General features: G+C 36.2%; 1 protein-coding gene across 1 annotated transcript in view; it reads right to left on the reverse strand.

Moving 5' to 3' along the window:
- Positions 1-22,074, reverse strand: part of LOC145678801 (carbonic anhydrase 2-like) — a 53,795-nt gene that overhangs the window by 13,376 nt on the left and 18,345 nt on the right. Inside the window, exons 3-4 of the mRNA XM_081749318.1 lie at positions 12,054-12,176; positions 6,704-6,868 (exon numbers count right to left, since the gene is read on the reverse strand). Of these exons, the coding sequence (XP_081605444.1) occupies positions 6,704-6,868; positions 12,054-12,176 (288 nt within the window). The remainder of the gene's footprint in view (positions 1-6,703; positions 6,869-12,053; positions 12,177-22,074) is intronic.

The following is a 22,074-nucleotide window of genomic DNA, read 5'->3' on the forward strand; positions in this document are numbered from 1 at the left end:
CAAGTAAAATTTAGTTACAGAAAGTAGTTCGTGACCTGAAAAACCAAGAACAGCAAGCAGTATTTAAACTTCCGGTTTTGAGGTCAAGCGGGTCGTTCTCAGAGGGTAGGCCAAGGTGCTGCACGTTCGCTGAGGAGTTCTTGATTAACAGGCTGTCTCGATTTCGGAAGAGGGAGGCCCAGAGTTCAATTCAGTTCTACCCAGCTCCATAAGCCACGCAAAGAGGTTTGCTGTGGGTCGTGACTGTTGCCTTCCTCAGAGGTGCTGAGATCCATCCAGTTCTATAAAGCCATCCAGAGAGGTTTGCTATGGGCTACCACTGATGCTATCCTTAGAGGTCCAAAGTTCCATCCCGACTCCGTAGCCACACAAAGAGGTTTGTTGTGGGCTTGCAATCCGATCGCTGCTCTAGGCTTGGAAGAGGAAGAAGTGATGTATCCAGTGATCTATAGTGACTATAATTAGTGAGTGATTAAACTCATTATCGTGTGGTATGAATATGAGACCAGAAGCTGATTTCCAAGACGAGGTAGAAATATGTAAGTAGCCAGTAATGGAATTCAATGCATAAATGATAGATTCACTCTTAAGGCAGTTCTAAGCGATATAGCCCAAGGCTTGTCATATGCCTGGCATATTATTTCAAATCACCTTGCTGATATAATGATTTTCTTTGTAGGTCAGACAGAATCTATATTATTTAATTAAACTCTGTTAAACTAACTTTTATGACACACAAAGTTTGACCCTGGTTTAGCAGATAAGCAGTAGTGACCAACAGATTCCCTTTTGTTGTATGTGTAGCTTATGCAAATAAACAATCATCGTCATTATATGTTTTCTCTCTTATTCCATTTTGCAATTCTTAAATAAGGTTAACGAAAGGTTGTAAGAACTAGTACCATTATATTAGCGAAGGTTCACCAAGTAGTTCGTAAAATGATTACGTCCTTATTTATGGTGGAGTTGCAAGGGCTTATCGCCCAGCCTTGTTAGGAAGAAGTAGCATATACTGTTTATTGCATTACAGATAGCATGCCCTACAGGGGAATCGAAACACTGTACTACCACACCGACACTAATAAGAATAGTAATATTCTAAGACAAGAATCTTGTCACGTTCTAAGATAAAGTATCAGATTGTGTAAGTTTCCTGTTCGTTCTTTGAAGAAGACACACCTTGTATAAAGTTTTTATTTATTTATTTATATTTTTATTTTTGGTATTTCAAGTACTATTGAATGGAAATAGCCGAGGTGACGTAAGCGGCTAGTAATTAGAGTTCTTGCTTCTCAATTGAGAGATTGTCGGTTCAAACAACCATCCTAAGCTGTGTTTCCCTTAGTTTCATGAAGTAAGTGCCGGTATGGCACCTTAAAACAATGATTCCCACCCTTTTATAACTGACGACACACTTTACAGAACCTTCACAACATTGCGACAGTCTTATTAATCTTTTATTAATTCAAATATTCCATATAAATTATCATAGTTGTATAAGAGTATAAATGTCTATATACCTAAGTATCCGCAAATAGAATCTACAATTGAATTTTGATGTTGCCGTTGATTGGTCTAGTCTATATTAAATATTATATTAAAGGCTTCACGGTATAAAAAAAGTGCTTGAAGAATTAAATATAAAGTCTAAAGGCGTTCTGGAAAACGTAATATTAATTTTTAAATTCTAAAATTTCGCGACACAATCCATGGGTCTGCACGATACATCAGTGTGTCGCGATACCTCGGTTGGAAATCTACCTTAGAACATAGCCTTAGCTGACTTTTCCCCCACTTCCTTCCCTTCTGTCTTTCTTCGAATAGTACTGATATTATTATTAATGTTGATTGTTAATAATTTCAGTGTAAATTAGCCTTATTTGGAAGTTTGTTAAATAGCTCGTCTCACAACGTATAGTACAACTTGAGACAAAGAAATAAATTTGCATAGCAAATTCTATAAACTTAAATTTTGTATCATGAAGAGGGAGTCTGATATTTTCCCCCCAATATCTTATTTATGAGTCAAATTACTGAATTTTTGATGAACTGTGCTGCCATCTTCAATTTGCGCTAGAATTTGAAGTTGATTATAAGTAGAAACTGTTACAAATTCTATGTCGAATACTTCTTAAATGTTAATTGATTGTTTTTCACTCCTTCTTTCACTGTTATTTCCTCTTCTCTTCTTAATGACTAAACATAAATTCATTAACTGAATATTACTGTAGTATTAGAATAGTATCTTTAACATCAAAATGTGTTATTTCCAGTCTCAGTAGTTTTAAATTTTCACATCGAAAAAAAAAAAAAAAATGATGACTAAATAATTATTGTCGTATAATGTGTGCTTATGAATGCTTATAATTGTAATAAGAAATTAATAATAATATTCAGTGAAAGCTGACCCATGGTTATATTGTCAGCATACCTTCCTTCGAAATGACAGACTCGAGTTCGATAACCGGTAGAAGCTCCTGTGGTTTAACTCAAGCTAAGATTCACGTCCCATATAGCCTCGGTGCTAAAAAGGGATATTAAACTCCAAATCAAATCAAATAAATCAATGGGTAGTTTTATTCAAATTTATGCTTGTATCTTTCTGTAATATCATTTCATGTTCTAGGTTACCTTTATCTGTATTTAATGATTTGCAGGTTTTTTTTTTTTTAATCCGTTTTCTTTTGTTTTTGTTTTCTCCAATCTGTAATTTGGATTTCGGTCGATTTCTTTACTAGACATTGTTTCTGCCTGTTTATCCTAGTTTTCTAACATGCCTTTATCATAACCATTAACTTTTTTGTTCTGCATATACGTATATTCTAATACTCTGTGTATTCCAAGTTTTTTATAGTACTATTGACTTATAAACAATCATATAAAATGGTGACCCAAATATTTTCTTTACAAGATCTGTATGTATTTGAGCCTTTCATTCTAATAATGTGTATTATTAGAAGAAACTCTAAACACAAAATCAATGTACAGAAAAGGGAAAAAAACTCTAACGAGTGTACTAACGACAAGTTGGAAAAATTAAATCATCAGGTAAATACAATTGCTAGTTTAAAAAAAAAAACTAACAATTATCGGTCTTTCTCAATCTTCCTAAATTCTTCCGAAGGTTAACACACAGCTTTAAGAAGTTTAATGTACAATCTGCATTAAAAGCTCCAAAAATACACAAAAGTCATTAAGAAGCTTTAAAAATTATTTTGCAGAAAATAATGATGAGTATGTCAGTGTTACGTATGAATGCGAAGAGAGATATACAGAGACAACAAAAGAAAATATACGAACACGGGTTAGTAAGCATATAAAAGAGTCTCAAGACAGCAATAAAACTATATCCGACTTTTGAAAACATTTAGAATAAAATCAACGCAAAATTAAAGATACAAAATTTCTGCATAAATCCACATAAGAGATTGAAAGACATACTTAAGAATCATCTTATCTACACACAAAATATTCCTCGTTAAATACCAAAAAAAAAAAAAAAAAGTAATCTAAATAGAACATCGTACTATATGGAAAGACTAGCATTTGGATAGCTGAAGGTTCCGCTCCCACGCCCCCGTGTTTGCTTAGCCTACGGCTTTGCACCTCTTAAGCCCACAATTCTACCAAATTTCAAGTTTCTTTTCGTATTTCAAATATCTAAAAGATAAAATTTTTTTATCCCAAGAAAACGCCCATTTAAATAACATGGGAATTACTTCATCCTCCTCTTATACCCCTTAAAAACTAAAAATATTGACTTTTGGCAATTTTCCTGTGGGCTAGTTTTGAAAAGCTACAATCATACCAAACCTAATGATTGTAGCCTACAGGAAGTGTCCAATAATTTCGGGGTGTAGAAGATGTCCCATATAAATAACATGGGAAAGATTTTTCAGTTCCCCATAAAACCACTCTAAAGTTGGAAATTTTTATTTTTACTGATTTACAAAGGTAACGATAACAAAACTTACAAGCATACCGAATTTCAAGTTTTTATTTCAATTCCAAGTGCCTAAAACATCAGATTATAAGTTTTTTAAAAAAAGCCCATTTAAATAACATGGAGAATTTTTTCATCCTCCCTTCAGACCCCCTAAAAAATTAAATATATCAACTTTTGGCAATTTTCCTGTGTGTTAGTACTGGAGCGCTACAATCCCAAATTTCAACTTTCCACATCAACCGGAAGCACCCCTTTATTTTATGTCAGTTCATGTAGTTTTATATATAGTTAGGATACAAGCATAAATTTAAATAAAACGAACCACTAATTTTGTTAATAATAATTTCATGTTATAAGCATATACAAGCATAAAATACATTATAATTAGTTTGCAAACGTACTCTTCTATTTTCTGTGCATCTAATGTACTTTAATTGTACTATTTCGGTGTTTCCTACTACCTTCCTCAGCAGGTCAACAAACTTGCAGGCAAATCATCTCTCTTAAAGTTTTCTAAGTGAGGACAAGAGGATTAATCCTCTCCCTCACCTTTGATTTAAAAACTACGTTCAATGATAACTTTTGTACATATTATTCGATTTTAACACAACAGAATAGGATGTATATGTGTATTGAGGTTTAGACATAATTCTCACACTTGTAGTAGCTGAAGTCAAACAAATATGAGGAGGACTCATTTACAGTGGCGGATCCAAGGGGGGCGATTGCTTCCCCCCGGAAGAGGAAACTTTCTTATTTTATATATAAATAAAACCCATCCCAGAGTTTGGAGCTCTTAAAAGTAGCAGTATTACAACACACCGCCCCCTCCCAGAAGTCCGTCCTGGATCCGCCCCTGCTCATTTTACACTCTTCTCCTAATATTTAAATAAGAGTTATATAACTTTCGTAACAGAAAAAAAAAAAAACTTCAAATATGGTCTATTTTTTTCCTGAGAAATTTCCAAATATCTCAGTTGCTTGCAGTTGAAATGTGCCAATAATGAGGGAGCTCATTCTCCCCAACCTTTTACACTTTTCTGAATATTGGGGAATCTTTAGGGTTGCAATTAGTGAGAGGGTGGATCACTCGTTTCAACAATACACAGCATCAGTGGTGCACCTGCGGAGCCCACCGGGTCCAAAACTCCTTTAAACTTACCAACTCAACATACATTTGTACACTTTCTTATTTAAAACTATACTTGTTTAACAGGGAAATGATTGATTAGCATAAACATTTATTTAACACTTCATCTTTACTCTCTAGTTCTATAATTTCTTCCCTGAAAATATACCGTAGGTTGAAGTATTTTACAATTACTTATCGGATACAGAATAATATCCGTTCGATACTAATGGCTTATAATATTGGGCCCCCACCCCAACAAAAATTTCTGGGTGCGCGCCTGCACAGCATTTCTAGTTGATCATTCCTCTTCTTTCTTCTAAACTGCATATTAGAGGGACGTTCAATTAAAGAATTAATTTCTTTTTTACCTTTGCTCAAAATATGAAAAGAATTGCAGAGTTCTCTGTCGGTAAAACCATGAACTGTAAAGAGGAAGTTTCAACTGCCACCGTAAGATAGAACATCTAACTGTATTTTAGCTATAATGTTGTCGGTTAACATCAGTTCTAATTACCTGGAGAGTTTGTTGTTGTAGAGGTATGGAAAGCAGTCACTGTAAAGGCCGACAAAATTTGAAAGATATAACCTACAAGAATTTCCGTCAAAGTTAAGTCAGTTTCGTAGAATACTACTGTGTATAATAGGACTTTGAAACAATAGTTGAAATTGAAGTGTGAAACATTTTAAAGTCATAAAAAAGATAAAACTGGGAGAAGGCGGTTTCAAGCCTCTAATCGGGGTTACTTTGCACCGGTCCAAAGTAACCCCTTAGATAGGAAATTACTAATGCTGGTACCTCCTGCCTTCTAATTTTAGGTAAATTTCCTGTTTAGGTAGATGCCGCAATAGATTTCTTGTTGGAAAATAAATTATGTACAGTGGCGGATCCAGAAAATTAGTTTGAAAGAGGCTTCAGTCAGAAAAGCTTTTTTTTTTTTTTTTTAATCACTAGACTCTGGGGGAAGGGGGTTGAAGCTTATACACATACGAATGACTAACATTAAATTAAAAAAAAAAAAAAAAAGAAAAAGAAAATAAATCATGCAATTTGGGTGGGTTTCAGCCTAAAAGTCTCAAACTCCGTAAATATTCCACTGATTACGGTTGGGATGATATTCTCGAATATAACGAGCAACCAAGGCAAATCAGTTTACGGGGATTTTTTTTTTTTTTTTTTCCTGTTCCTGAGTTGGCATTTTTGTGGAGTGTATGCTAAACTATCAGAATGTGGTTTCCTGTGCCGGTACCAGAAAATATATAATTTTCTTTGCAAATATTGGTAATTCATACTAAGTATCGATATTAGTACCATCATTCTAATATCATTATTTGTGGCCTGTATGCTTTTTTTTTTTTTTTTTTTGGTAGGAAGTAGTGTTTACTAATGCACTTGCGCAAATGTTTTCCTTGTATATAGCTATTATACTGTATGTTTAAAAAACAGCGTTCTAAATCATTATGTTTGTAAGTTACATGCGATTTCCTTTAAAATTCCTTAATTCTGGTGCAAAGTACATATATTAGTCTTACGGTACATATATTAGAACGGTCCCGTTATTTTCTGATTTATAAAATAAACCAATGCAATTTGATATTTGAAATATGATCTATATTTGAGGAAATACCTGCATGTCCTTCATTATGAACCATCATGTATCGAGGTCTGACGTCATAATTCCTCCATTGTAAATTTGGCATTCTTTCTGTTATTACTCGTCTCATATCGATGTTAATTGGTGACTGGTACCGTCCACTACAGTTGGGAAATTTCCTCGGCCAAGTATCCGGTCCTAAGAAGAAATATTCAATTTAATATACAAGTTTTAAAAAGAGTCTGCATATAATAGACAGTTTTTAGTTTTCAATTAAATAACGCTTTCAAAAAGTTTTTTTTTTTTCCACCTGAGATCACGCTAGTTCCACTACCATCTTTAGAGGTATATTTATATATTAGACTATTAACATCTATGTTTCACATCAATAATCGTTGATTTTTTAAAAGTAATAATGCATTGCTGCATTAGAAAGTAAATAAAACTCTGTATGCTAGAAACCTTCATTGCTAATTACAAGTTTTATTTTTTTAAACCATTACTATTGATATTTAATACTTTTATTTAATTTACTTCCACACTGTTCTTCCTACTGCAGGCTTGCCACATCACATAGTTACTGTAAAATTAGCGGTATTTTAATTTCGCAGTGATTAGGCTTCTTAAACACCACTGCAACATTTACTTACTTGTACTCTCTACAGTTAGCTTCTGATCATGTATATTCTATTCACTACCACACTTATTACCCAGAACAATTTTCACTATGAATGTAACCCATATCGCACGTGTATTATATTTCAAATTAACAGAGTATATCCCTTCTTTCACAACTCTGACTGTCTACCTCGGGGAAGAAGATATCATTATATTTCCAATATTGCTCCCTGTTGTGTTGTGCAAGCACTTCAATAATAATAACAGTAATATCTTTAAAAAAAAATATCCTCTACAAATTTATTGCACCGTGCCTCCTGTTCACAAATACGCTGGTGGAGGAACACCTAATAGGATTTCACAGATCAGCCCAAAGCTGGTGCATGAAAAGATGGTGGTAGTGAGCTTAAAATGGTCCTGTATGACAGTCAGAATGTTATACAGGGTGTTAAAAGAACATGCAGTACTCACATTTATAGATGTAACAATCTGTTTGTACAAGTAACTGAATGTTTGTTTAGTAGTCCACCCTCGCTGTTGATCTGGCGATGAGGCATCGAATCACCATGTTTCACACGTGCTTGATACAATATGGCTTCGGTTTGAAGACCTAGCAGGCGAGGATAGAAGACCTATATTGACTACAATACGCTGGGTTGCCTTGTCTGTATAGCAACGTACATTATCTTGTGATGGAAGATGGATGGATTCCCTCAAAATGTCCAGATAAGGTCGGAAAATGGAATCAACGATGTTATGAATGTACAATACATTATAGTGCTGCCAAAATGTCTTGATCCGTGGCAAAAATGCGAACTAAAGCTCACACCCTCGCCACACCCACGCGTTGAGCCAATAAGGGTTCAGCTGTTACTAAGCGAGAGAGCCTTAGCGAAAGGGAGTGGAATTCCTTCAGCCGATAGCAGCGCTTGGAAAGGAAGACTAGGCGTCAAGTCAATGTGGTATATCTATAGTTATATTCCTCTGATGATCAGAGGTGAGCGGGATGTATAGCTCATTTCCTTCACATTCGAATGCCAGGTGTGGATGCTGCATAATGAGTCCGTACACACTGAACCTTCCCAATCAACTGTATATCTACCTGCACATGCCGACACTGTGTCCGAGGCAGGAACGATTCTGAAAGTTGAATACCACCATCTCCCACTCTCCTCACCAGTGTAGTGTCTTTAGACACCACCAAAAGCAATAAGCAAATGTTAGGGGTAATCGTGAAAGAGAAACACAAGAGCGGAGACCTGCTCTCAACAATTGATTGTTTAATATTCGTGTGTACATATAGAAAGAACCACGGTGACTTTAATTGTGCTGACGGTCGTAGTTCTGTCCGTTCAGGTAGGCCACACAATTCTTTTGTTCAGGTACTCCCGGTGCCTCGCGAGTCCACACTTGCTGTGGGAACCTTCTGTCTCACATTGACTGACAACTGATACGTCTATGAGCAGCAATTCTGTGGAACGACAATATGACCATGCTTGAAGTCATTTTTCCACAGTACTCGTTCACTGGTCGCCCTGGCATCACAGACATAGATTATGATTCATACACAGAGGATTCGCACAAATATCTACACTTGTTGAATTATCCGACGACCTTGAAACTACTATCAGCACATTCTCTACAGCAGTGCTTCTCAACCTAATTCCTCACAACTCCCATTTTCCGCTTGCCAGCGACCCCGTTATAATTTCTGATTTGTAGTAAGCAGGGCCCGGATTTTGTTGACAAGTCAACATTTTTCTGTTACGCATAGGACAAGGCAAGTTGAAATAAAAACATTATTCATCAACTCTAGGTTCTAAAATTGTATTTTTTAGGGCCAACTTTCGGTCACTTTTTGCCTTTTTGAAGTTTCAGGTCATTTTTCACTATTTTAAGGTTACTTTTAGGTCACTTATGGCCTTTTTATTCTTTTTCTTCTACATAAGAAAATCTTAAAATGAACACGGTTTACGGATGTGAAAAAGACGAAGTTAAATCATCTCTTTTCAAGCTCTCTGATTATTGGAGTGGAAAAACTGCATTCTTAAGAAGTTAATGAAAGCAAAGCTGTAGCGGGTTGACAAAAGGTGGGTATTGGTAGTTACCCAAACACAATTTTGGGTTGTTGACCACAAAGGATGTGATCACGTGAATAACTAAAAATGGATTAGAAGGCGCACAAAGACTTTAAACAGGGTTTTTATCTATAATTCTCATGTAGTGTACACTTGCAAACTTTTATAGTTTAAGAGTGCTTCCCAGTTTCAACCCGGGAGTGACTTGACGCATTGAGTACGTACAATGCCGTACAATGGACTGATCAATGGACATAAATGATCAATGGACTGCAACTAACTGAAACAAAACTTTGTGAGTATGAGTGAGAAACGTTAATTAAAATCTAATAGATATTTTTAAAAATGTCAATGTTTAACGAAATAAACGTTTTTATAAAACGCGAGTTTTAAGGTCAATTTTTGTGAATTTTAGGGCCATTTTACAGGATTTTTATTGTCATTTTATGGGTCACTTTTTAGAAAATTATAGGTCAACAAGATCCGGGCCCTGGTAATAAGCTTTTGTGGGATTTTTGAATATACCTATTGCGGAGATCTCACGATATCCATCTATTTGTATAATAGTAGAATCTATTTCTTGTATATAGTGGATGCAGTAATTTCCCTAAAAGCAAATGGATTAAAACTAAATTTGGTCAGTTCATTCATATTACACATATCGAATCCGATCCGTCATACTGTTTCAAAATGGAGGCCGTTTCAACATTTTAAAACTTCGTGACTCCTTTAATTCTGGGTCATATGATAAAATATAAAGTGATTTCTAATTTTCGTTAAAAAAAAAAAAAACTTGAACAGTTATTTAAAAAGTTACAGAGTATTTTAAATGATTTGATAATGTGTGTCACGAAGATTGAACCGAACATTGCCGCACTAGTGAATTCACACCATGCACAGGTATCTCATTAGGTTTCAATTTTAATTGTATTTCAATATGCAAGTTTTGTTGCATTTGTATTTTTCTGGTATTTCAATATTCAGTTCTCATTAGTTTCATATCGTACCTCTTTCATTTAAATTGATTTTTAAACAATTCTGCACTTGTTCAAAATGCTTAGTAGAACTCAAAACAAAATTCAAAATAATATTTGTATTTTCCGGTACTATATTCTAATTATATTTCTCTTTTCCATCTATCTTCGCGACCCTTAGGTTGAGAAACCCTGCTCTACAGATACTCTCCTATCTGTTCTCTATGGTGGGCTTGAAACTAAGTTCGGCATACGGTGCAAATTTGAATTGGGCCATGTATAACGTCGTTGGCTTCCCGCGCTTGGACCTGCTCGTCACTGGGGGTGTAGTAAGAGGATAGCCAATCACCACCCTTCAGATTTGCCTAACCTATTCAATTCATCGCAAGGTCACCAGAGGTTCGTATTTCGCAGGACAAGTCTGTATTCAAAGGTTTGTCCTGACGTCCATATTTACTTTTGAAAATTTGTAGAATATCCTATTTACAAATAATATTCGTATAATCTTATACTGCAATATCGCCTCTGGATGTTTTCATTCGTGCCTTTTTTTAAGCTTGGAACTGACTACACTGTTCATTGGCGCAATGAAGAAGAAACCATCAGTGGTTGTAGTGCACAGCACATATGAAGATTGGACTGTTTTAGTTTGTATAGAGTACTGAAGTGCATTGTTTCCATTTATAGTTAAAAAAAAATGGTACTATAGTATTATTTTGTCAATTTTGATGCTTAAATCTGATTTCAGTGGTTTCTTAAATCTGTCCTGTTTTTCGAATCCATTTGTCCTACTTTTCACTCAACATGTGGTAACCCTACTCTTAACCTTATACTAGGTGAGGTTAGAAAAATTTTCAACTAATAAAAATAGTATCATTAAAGCAAATAAATGTACAAAATTAAGATGCTTAAGCCCATTACCTGACAAAAAAAAATAGAAGTGATTTAATTTTGTATTCTTGACTACAACAGTCATATTTACGTAAATATGACTGGACAAATAGGATATCAAAGCTGTAACTTGTAAACAAACCTTTTAAGTTCTGCCGAACAGATAATCAATAAAGGCCTATGTTTAGCAGAAGGGGTCCAGCTCTTTTCTCTAAAAAATGTTACAATTTTGGTAATTTCTGATCACATTCGGTTACCTAGTTTATGGTAGGGTTGGTTAGTTTAAGTTAGGTTAGGCTAGTTTAGGTTACGTTAGGTTAGTTTAGCTTATGTTATATTAGTGTCTGAGTCCCACATAATTTTCCAAAACATTATAGAGTTTCGCTTATTTCTACTAATATTACGTTAGTTTAGGTTAGTTTAGGTTAGCTTACGTTAGTTTATGTTAGGTTAGGTTAGATTTGGTTATGTTATGTTACGTCTAAGTACTTGCATCACTCATTTCTCCTGTAAATTTTATGTATTTTACGTGCTTCTGGACCCCTTGTACTAAACATACCCCTCAATAAATACAATACAGATTTAAAAATGCCAAGAAAAGATTCAGTGGTGGCTCTTTAGGAAAGATACGTTGGTAAAATATAAATTTTATCGCAACATACTAAAAGAAGAAAACTTACCTACCTAATGTGTTAATTTTGTATACCACTTTCTTTCCTTAGTTTGTAGCGCTAAAATTCGATTTTCTACTAGTATGACTTCCTTCAAGAGCCGCCGTGAAATATAGGAAATTGAACTTAACTTTGCATTTTTCAAACTTACCATTGTGATTCATGTATCCGTATGAATTATCTTTCTGGTTACTGCTAGGTCTATTAGAACCACTTGGTCTTGAATTACTTGGTCTATTAGAACCACTAGGTCTATTTGTGTTACTGGAACTTCCTGTTACGTAGGAAAAAAAGAAAAAAACAAGAATTTTAGAAATTATTTTTTTTAAAAATGAATCAAAAGATTGCAATCTTGGCCAAGAATTTTAGAAATGATCAAAAAATGCATCAAAAGATTATGATCTTGGCCAATAATTAGTTTTTCGATCAGGGTCCACAAAATTTTTGAATGGCCCTTCTAAATCGAGTTTTCGTATTTTTTTACGAAATAAACAAATTATACTGAGTTAAGAGATAGTTTGGGTTTGGCTACACTAGGCTATATAGTTCTCCAGATATAAGGCCTACAAGAAAATTTTTGCCTGATCAAAATATTTTTAACCTTTAGTTCCCTATTATTTCAGAAGATATGAGGTACACAATTATTTTACCAAACTAAAAGGAGTTATTCTTTTTTTTGTTTGTAAATTGTATTACTTTTTTTTTATTGATTGATTGATTTAATTGGGGTTTAGCATAGTGACGACGCCAATTTTAATTTCTTGTGGAATAAACGAAGGAACAGAAAACAATTTGGGGGCTCAGCTTTTTTTTTTATATGCCAAAAAAAACATAGTTTTATGTTACTTGATCTCCATTACAAATCTGGGGGTAGTTGGAGTGACGGACGTAGTCACCAGGAGGGCGCCCGCCCCTTGCTCCCTCCCCTCTGGTGCACACATGATCTCCCACGGAGAATCGAATCCCTGTCTTCCTATTTAGCTGATTTGCTTTTAGACATAGTACCAGTGGCGTAGCAGCTGCCCCCGCAACCCCCGCAGTGCGGGGGGCCCCGAGGTTTAGGGGGCCCCGAAGTCTTGCGATGAATAAAGTTCTAAAGAAATAGAACTTCAACCTTACTTCTGTCGGCTTTACAAGTGGGGCCCCTTCTCTATACTTTGCGGGGGGGCCCGCAAAAGTGTGCTACGCCACTGCATAGTACCTTTACTATGATTTGTGGAATATAATCATAGTTGCAATTAAATAGGATGGCTGAAATGTAGTTAACGGTCAGAACTGTAATTCTGACCATAAAGGTTCGAAAGAATCATTTAAAAAAAAATCATGAGATATTTTCAATTTGTTCCATCTCATTTGAAATGATACGTTGTCTTCAGATCCCATGTTTAATTGTAAGCACATGTGTGACATACGGTAATAAAAAAGGAAGCATTGAACCTTCAACAAATTAAATAGATAATAACATAAAGGTGAACTAACAATTTACTCTGTGACTTAAGGATCCCGAAAGTTCATAACAGCGAAAAAAAAAAAGAAAAAAAGTTGAATTTGATCTTATCCCATGTCGAGCCAATTCAAAAAATGAAATAGAATCTTTAATAAAACGTTTCACGCTTATGCTCTGTAGGCTAAAGCAAGGTTCCTACTGATCTGGAGAAATCTCTTTCCCTGACCTTTGGCAGGAAATTCTTTGATTTTCATGACAAGTATCGGATGACGTTGACATATAAATAAGGAATAAATAAAGGTGAATATTTATATATGAGAACATTTATTCTATAGAGACAAATAGTAATCAATTGCTTATTCGTAATTTCACTTACCTCCCATAAACATAGGTATTATAATGGTTGGCTAAGCCGAAATTGGTCTACAATTAATGTAAGAAAAATATATTTTATTAAATTTCCCTGATTTCCAACCTTTTTCCCTGAGCTTCCCTGACCTGTACCATTTTCTCTGACTTCTCTGAACCAATAGGAATCCTGTAAAGTAATTGATAAAATGAGAATGTCGGAGGAAAGGGAGAATCCCGAGAAAACTCACGAATACCACATTGTCCGCCACGAAGTATCATGGCCTGGGATTGAACCAAAGGTCAATTCGCACCAAGTGTGAGAAGCACTCTACCACTGAGCCATCACCTCCATCCCCTTCCAAGCTAATCCAGTCTGGATTTACTCATCTATCTGAGACTCTTTTTTTAAAGTATTCTCCTGGCTTCTTGACCTACCAAAGACTTCCTTTCATTAAGTTTCCCAACTAGGAATCTACACATTCTTACCTATTTCTTATGCGATTTCGACTTTATTAACTGCATAGTTCTCAGTAATTTGTATCTAAACTTTATTTGAAGTTCCAAATTCTTACCTTCCTAAATTTACCTGTTGGTTTCTTTTAGCATATAAGATTTCTCTTACAAAAACCATGTTCCCGAATACTCTCAATCTATTATTCTCTGCCCATAAGTGACCAACTTTCACATTTATCCAATTCACAAGTCCGCTCCGCTGATCCAGTACCTAGCACAGATGCGCCTTTGGTGAAGGTGGTCCAGAGGTTCAATTCCCAGTAGGGGAGCATTAAACGCGCTTCGATTTGATCTTAAACTAAAGGTCCACACCTCTATAGCTTTGGTGCTGTAAAAGAACATTAAACCCCAACAAACGAAGAAATTAAACCTCAACAAACGAAGAACATTAAACCTCAACAAACGAAGAACACTAAACTTCAACAAACGAAGAACACTAAACCTCAACAAACGAAGAACATTAAACCTCAACAAACGAAGAACATTAAACCTCAACAAACGAAGAAATTAAACCTCAACAAACGAAGAACACTAAACTTCAACAAACGAAGAACATTAAACCCCAACAAACTAAGAACACTAAACCTCAACAAACGAAGAACATTAAACCTCAACAAACGAAGAACATTAAACCTCAACAAACGAAGAAATTAAACCTCAACAAACGAAGAACATTAAACCCCAACAAACGAAGAACACTAAACCTCAACAAACGAAGAACATTAAACCTCAACAAACGAAGAACATTAAACCTCAACAAACGAAGAACATTAAACCTCAATAAACGAAGAACACTAAACCTCAACAAACGAAGAAGATCAAACCTCAACAAACGAAGAACACTAAACCTCAACAAAGGAATAACACAAAACCTCAACAAACGAAGAACATTAAACCTCAACAAAGGAAGAACAGTAAACCTCAACAAACGAAGAACAGTAAACCTCAACAAACGAAGAACATTAAATCTCAAAAAACGAAGAACACTGAACCTCAATAAACGAAGAACACAAAACCTCAACAAACGAAGAACATTAAACCTCAACAAAGGAAGAACAGTAAACCTCAACAAACGAAGAACAGAAAACCTCAACAAAGGAAGAACATTAAACCTCAAAAAACGAAGAACACTAAACCTCAACAAACGAAAAATTGGCAAACAGGTTCGAAACTCAATACTTTAAAAAATAATGACCGCACGCGTTTCGAGTTATAGAGAAACAAACAAAAAAAAAAAATAATAATAATAGGCAGCTTATCTTGCTGTGTTCCCGCTATGTCTGTGCCGTTAAATATCGAGGGAATCAGGGAAAACATTTAGAGAAAATTGTCAAAATGATATCCCATTGCTATTTCCTTTCAAAAAGATCTCGATACCGGTATATTTTTTCTTAATTCTCCTATGTAATGTAGGTAGCCATTATGAAGGACAAGCCTATCATTAACGTGGACTCCGAGCCATGGCTGGAACTTCACTATGCAAAACATACAATAGTGTAACTTCTATGCCCGTTATCACAAACTATAACGCAAATGTTGCATTATGTTGACGCAAATCGATATACAGGGTGGGGCAAAAAGATGTTAACATTAAATGGGTATTCTTTTTGTTTCGTTTTATAGATTAAACCATGGCGTGCCCATATCCCATTGACGAACGAAGGAAAGTAGCTGCCTGGATGGAGTTTTTCAGTCCCCAAGCATTGTACAAGAAAAATTCACGACCTGGACCGGATAGGATGCACCTTCGCGCCTGACAATTGGTAGGATCTACGAGAAGTTTGTAAGAACGGGGTCCGTTCAAGACAATTGCAAAGGAACAGTGGTAGAAAGAGATCCGTTCGAACTGAAGAGAGTATCATTCTCGTCAGGGAGCGATGGTAGCCAGCACAACCAAGTCCTCGTCCAGACTTTTCTCTAGAGAGAGAGAGAGAGAGAGTACTTTCAGCAAGACGACGCACCTGCCCATTACAGTCAGATGGTTCGGGATTACCTAAATGTCACGCTCAGTTAAACGTTGGATTGGTAGAGGTGGTCCCCTCCCATGGCCAGCACATTCCCCCAACCTGGCGCCATGTAATTTTTGGTTGTAGGATATGGTCCAGGATCGTATGTATGCCAGCAAACCTAGCAACTTGGACGACCTGAAGCCTAGGGCGCCGATTTCTTTGTAAATTTGGGAGAGGGGCATTCAGATGCAGAAGGTGCGATATGAGGATTATAAGACAAATTGCATTCAAATTATGCCAAATATTGTATATTCATAAATACAATAGGGGCCCACATGAGCTTTGGGGGGCCTGGGCCCCGGGCCCCCAGGATCTGCGCCCTCCCTGAAGCACCGCATCACTCAGGTCATCGCTGCTGTCCTTGCCCAAATTGCCTAGAGGGCCATACAACAATACAATCAACAACGGACCGACGGCATAAGTGCATTGAACGGGATGGCGTCAAATTGAAACTGTAACCAAATCCTTACCTTGTAATTTCATCCCCATTTAATGTTAAAATGTTTTTGCCTCACCCTGCATAATAGAAGCTCGGGACTTGAATCCTGAGCAGCTGCCAGGTGCACAGACCATCATAAAGCTCGACCATTATAGTATAGAACCGTTTCCTACCACACTATTTCGCCTCCAAGAAAGCTACACCGGCCCCTGTTCTTTTCAAAAGGAGTCTACAAATCTATAAAAGTTCAGAGTTTCTGTAATGTTCAGGTAGGTAGTATAATAAATCGTTTGAAGACCATTGAAACTGAAAAATTAGAGTTGCGTCAGTGACTGGAACCCTTGTTGCTGTTATAGCAGAAAAATATCAGATTTGCAAATTTACTTCTAAAAAAAGATAGAGTGCCATGATAGGATGTAATTTATAGTATTCCATACATGAAATAAAAATCACCATGTGACAGGATGTTTGTGTTAACTATATGTTATCGTATTTCGAAATATGTTACACGCAATGTGTAGCAAATTCCGCTCTTCTCATCAACCACTTTATTATGTGGATCAACAAAAGAATGGAAAATGCATGGGACAAACAGTACATACAGAAGTAGATATACACTGATATATACGAGGAGAGGCCCTTAAAACTCGTATTCATTTTTCTCTCTCCTCTCAGATTTAATATTTTTTACTCTTACTTTACGGAGATCCCCGTTGTTGGCTGAGAACGTTTACTTGGGAGACCTTGTAGTATTTCAGACGATGAACTTTCTCTCATAGCATGCATCTTAACCATGTTTTTTTTTTTTTTTCCGACACACTGCAACACCTGTTTGAGTATTTATATTAAGTAACTATTCCTAATAGAAATAAGAGTGTATTTCCAATTTTCATACCTCGAAAGTATTGGCAATCTCGAGATTTGCAAGAAAAACATGATTTATCAAGTAGTCTTCTCTGTCGGTTAACGTCGTGGGTTCAAAACTCGTCTCCAAAAACTGTGAATTTATATGTTAAGATCTTTCTCTCACTATGCAATCATCTCATGCTTCAAAGAAAGAGTTTTCCATCTTAGATAATTCGATACCTATGGACGGGTGTGATGCTCACAGGTTTTACTGAGAACCTATGATTCTTATATATTTCAGAAAACAAATTTTCCTTAGAATACGGTATGGATGCTATCCGGTCGTTTCTTTATTCAATTCTAAGCTTGTAGGTATACGTGAATGTATTCCTCTCTGCCCCATATTTAAATATCTCTCTCCCTCCTACTCACTCACTCTCTCTCTCTCTCTCTCAATGTCGTCCGTCACGAACCCACATGGCTTGAGATCAAACATCAATCATAATAGATTGGCATCTCACTAATATGTATGCTAATTTGTGCCTTCTCAGATCCTATTGAATTGATGTTACAGCCGGAAAACTAGACGGCTGCAGTAGTCTAAGTCGGACAGAATCGAATACCGTGCTGTGATTGGGTCTTCAAGAAAATCGGCGCAAAAAAAAAAAAAAAAAAAAACCGTGAAGAGATGACAGCTATATATCGTGACGAGTACCCATCTTATGACAGAGTAAAACGTTGGAAGAGAGAATTCAAATGTGATCGCATAAATCTACTCGATGACCCTATAGAAAGTCGTCCCTCAATGGCTATAGACCCAAGAGTGATGGCAGGAATATAGGGGCTTATGCAGAGTTGCTTTGACGTATGATTAGCGTAATACTAAACACTTGACTACTGCAGGAAATATATGTTGGTCGAACTCTTTAGTATGGCACTAATCACGCGTTGGAACGACTCTGCATAAGGCCCATAGTATCTACTGCTTGAAGATAATACGCGTGTGACTATTCATTGTTTAGTTAGGAAGGTGAACATTAGCAAAGGATACATTCACACCATATTACATGCCATTCTGCATATGAGTAAGATGGCACCAAAGTGGGTTCCCTGATTGTTGACAACCTTACATAAACAACAACGTGTTTAATCTATATAAAGCATTTTGGACCTATACCACAAGCACAAGGGTGCTTTTGTAAACAGATGAGTGTCTATGGATAAATGATAAGTGTGATATTTGATCCTGAAAACAATAAATAAGTAAAACATGGAAACATAACTTGTCCTACATTCCCAAAAAGCTAAAGTGCAGCATTCGCCACCAAGGTCATGTTGGCTTTTTTTTTTTTTTTTTTTAACCATAAAGGTGTGCTTTTGACTGGATACTTACAAAAAAGGAACACAACCAATTGCAGCGGCATACTACAGGGACCTGATGCAAAAGTACGGGGATGCTATCAAATCATCAAATCAGAGGCAGGGTTTGCTCTCGACATGTGTGTTGGTGTGCTGCTAACGGATATATATATATATATATATATATATATATATATATATATATTGAGGATACTTGGATTGAAATTAGAGATAGCATTAAAATTTAAGCAAAAGAAAAATTAGGACACGCGGAAATAGGTAGGAACAAACCATGGTTCGATCAGGAATGCATTAAACTAGCAGAGATGAGAAAACAGGCAAAATTACGTGTTAAAATAAATCCCAATGAAATAACTAACAAAATTTCGTAGACATCAGGCGGGAAACTTCCAAAACTTTCAGAACAAAGAAACGCGATTTTTTGAAAGCTAAAATTAAGGAACTTGAAGCTAATAGTAAAAATAAAAACATTCGGGACATATATAAAGGGATCAACGAATTTAAGAAAGTCTATCAACCTCGTGCTTATATATTAAAGAGAGCTGATGGAACAGTTCTCACTGATACAGAGCCAAAAACTAATGTACGTGGAAAAAAGGAGATACACACCGCAGAACCGTATATTCCAGAAGCCAACCGCCAAATAGAAGTAGAAATCGCTATTTAAAAAAAAATAAAGAAAAACAAATCTCCGGGTGTAGACGAAATTCCGGCTCAGTTAATTTTAGCTGGAGGCGAAAATTTGTGGAACAAGATACACAAACTCATTCTCCTTATCTGGAACAAGGAAGAATTGCCACAAGAGTGGAAAGAATCAATCATTGTCCCAATCCGCAAGAAAGGCGACAAAACTGACCGTAATAATTATCGAGGCATCTCTCTTCTGTCAACACCCTATAAAATCCTTTCAAACATTCTATTAGCAAGATTGACCCCATACGCAGATGAAATTATTGGAGATTATTAGTGCGGATTTAGACGAAATCGATCAACTATCGACCAAATATTTACCATTCGCTAAATTCTCGAAAAGAAGTGGGAATACAATACCCCGGTACATCAACTATTTATTGATTTTAGAAAAGCTTACGACTCGGTTAGGAGAGAAGCATTGTACAACGTTCTTACAGAATTTGGAATACCGAAAAAGCTAATTAGATTAATTAAGGTAGGTTTAAATGAATCCCAAAGTAAAGTCCGGGTAGGAAAATTTTTATCCACGAGCTTCCACGTCCAGAATGGTCTGAAACAAGATGCGTTGTCGCCATTATTATTCAACTTTGTCCTGGAATACGCTAACGGTGTTCACCAGATTATGGCGTATGCTGATGATGTAAATTTAATAGGGGATGATAGAAGAACAATAGAAAGAAATACAGAGGTCTTATTAAAGGCTTGCAAGGACATGGGTTTAGAAGTAAATGCAGAGAAAACTTAATATATGGAAGTGAGTCTGGGTCGCAATACTGCAAAATATGGATGCGTTAAAATATTAAATAATACTTTTGATAAAGTGGGTACTTTCAAATATCTAGGATCAATATTAACAGATGAAAATCATATTCACGAAGAAATTAAATGTCGACTAAAAGCAGGGAATTCGTGTTATTATCAGTTCAAAATCTCTTGTCGTCGCGAATTCTGTATTCGAGAACAAGATCCTGAGACGAATATTCGGGCCCAAGAGGAACAGGAATAGGGAATGGCGGAAATTTCATAACGAGGAACTACATAATTTATACGGTTTACCCAACATTGTTAGGGTCATCAAATCTAGGAGGCTTAAGTGGGCAGGTCATGTAGCCAGAATGAAAGAAAGTAGGAACGCTTAACTGGAAGACCAATCGGAAAACGACCATTGGGAAGACCTAGTCGCAGATGGGAGGACAATATTAAGATGGAACTCGCAGAAATAGGAATACAAGATAGAAACTGGATCCAGTTGGCTAAGGATAGAAGTCAGTGGAGAGCTTTTGTCAATGCAGCATTGAACTTCCGGGTTCCATAGGCCGTAGAGTTAGTTTATATATATTCTCTGAATTTTCTTATCTCACTTTTCGTTGCATCTTTATCTCTAATCGTTTGTAATTTACAGAAAAGAACTGGACGTTTTATCCGAAACGCCCGGTAGCAGGTGTCCCTCTCACTCACTTGTATCCTAATCGTTAGAGGACGATCTCTGTTCAATTTCAAAGCTGAAACATGGGTAAGCCTCTCAGATGTCTGGGATCTACATAACCTATGGGCCCACCCAAGGGCGCCGATCCTGGGGGGACAAGGGGACGCGGGCCCCCCAAAGCTCATGTGCCCCCGTTCATTGTATTTGTAAATTTACAATAATTGGCATAATTTGAATGCAATTTGTCTTAAAATCCTCATATATGTTTTCTGCATCTGAATGGGCCCCTCAAATTTACAGAGAAATCGTCGCCCTTGACCCCACCCATCTAGGAGCTAGCCCTAGGTATTCCCCCTCCCCATTTTCCAGAGAACAAATCTTAAAAGCCACAATTTTAAGTATGCTACCTCATCATGAACAACGAAGGGGAGAGTGCACTCGCACTCAGAAAGGTCTGAACACTACAAATACAATCTCGTTGTATCTGTTTTTTCTTTAAATAATAATCTATTAGGTTAGTGAAAGATAAAGCAAACGCATCCGCAGAAGAAAATGGCAATCTTATCGAGCTTCAATCTCAAAAGGCCTATATCAGTTTGCAATTGCACTGCAACTAGCTCCTTTATCTTTATTTCTTGATTCTCTTCTTATATCTGTTTTTTTTTAATATATTTAAAAATACTTGTTTCCACCTTTAATGATAAGGAATTTGTTTGTGACAAAGACAAGATTTAGTTTTAATATCAAAACTGTGATAACTAACTAAATGGAACACGTGTTCGCTACTGTTCGAGAATTGAGTTCTTGTATTCGACAACAATCAAGCAATTCATGCTGAGATTTGTTTGATAACTTGCTTAAGCACTGTTCATGTGATTTATGAATGTAATATTGAAACAAGATAGCTCAGTAAATTTAACTACCATAATCATGAAGTCTGTTTCCAAAAGAAATATTTACCTTAAATAATATACCGGTAATTGACAGATTTTGCCTCCCCGTGCAAATCTGTGTCGCAAATATGGTAGAGTCGGCCCTGTTCCCGCCCCAAATGTTCAGAACTCCGAA

Source organism: Thermobia domestica, chromosome 2 (genome assembly GCF_964235325.1).
Source record: "Thermobia domestica chromosome 2, izTheDome1.hap1.1, whole genome shotgun sequence".
In the NCBI taxonomy this organism is placed as follows: domain Eukaryota; kingdom Metazoa; phylum Arthropoda; class Insecta; order Zygentoma; family Lepismatidae; genus Thermobia; species Thermobia domestica.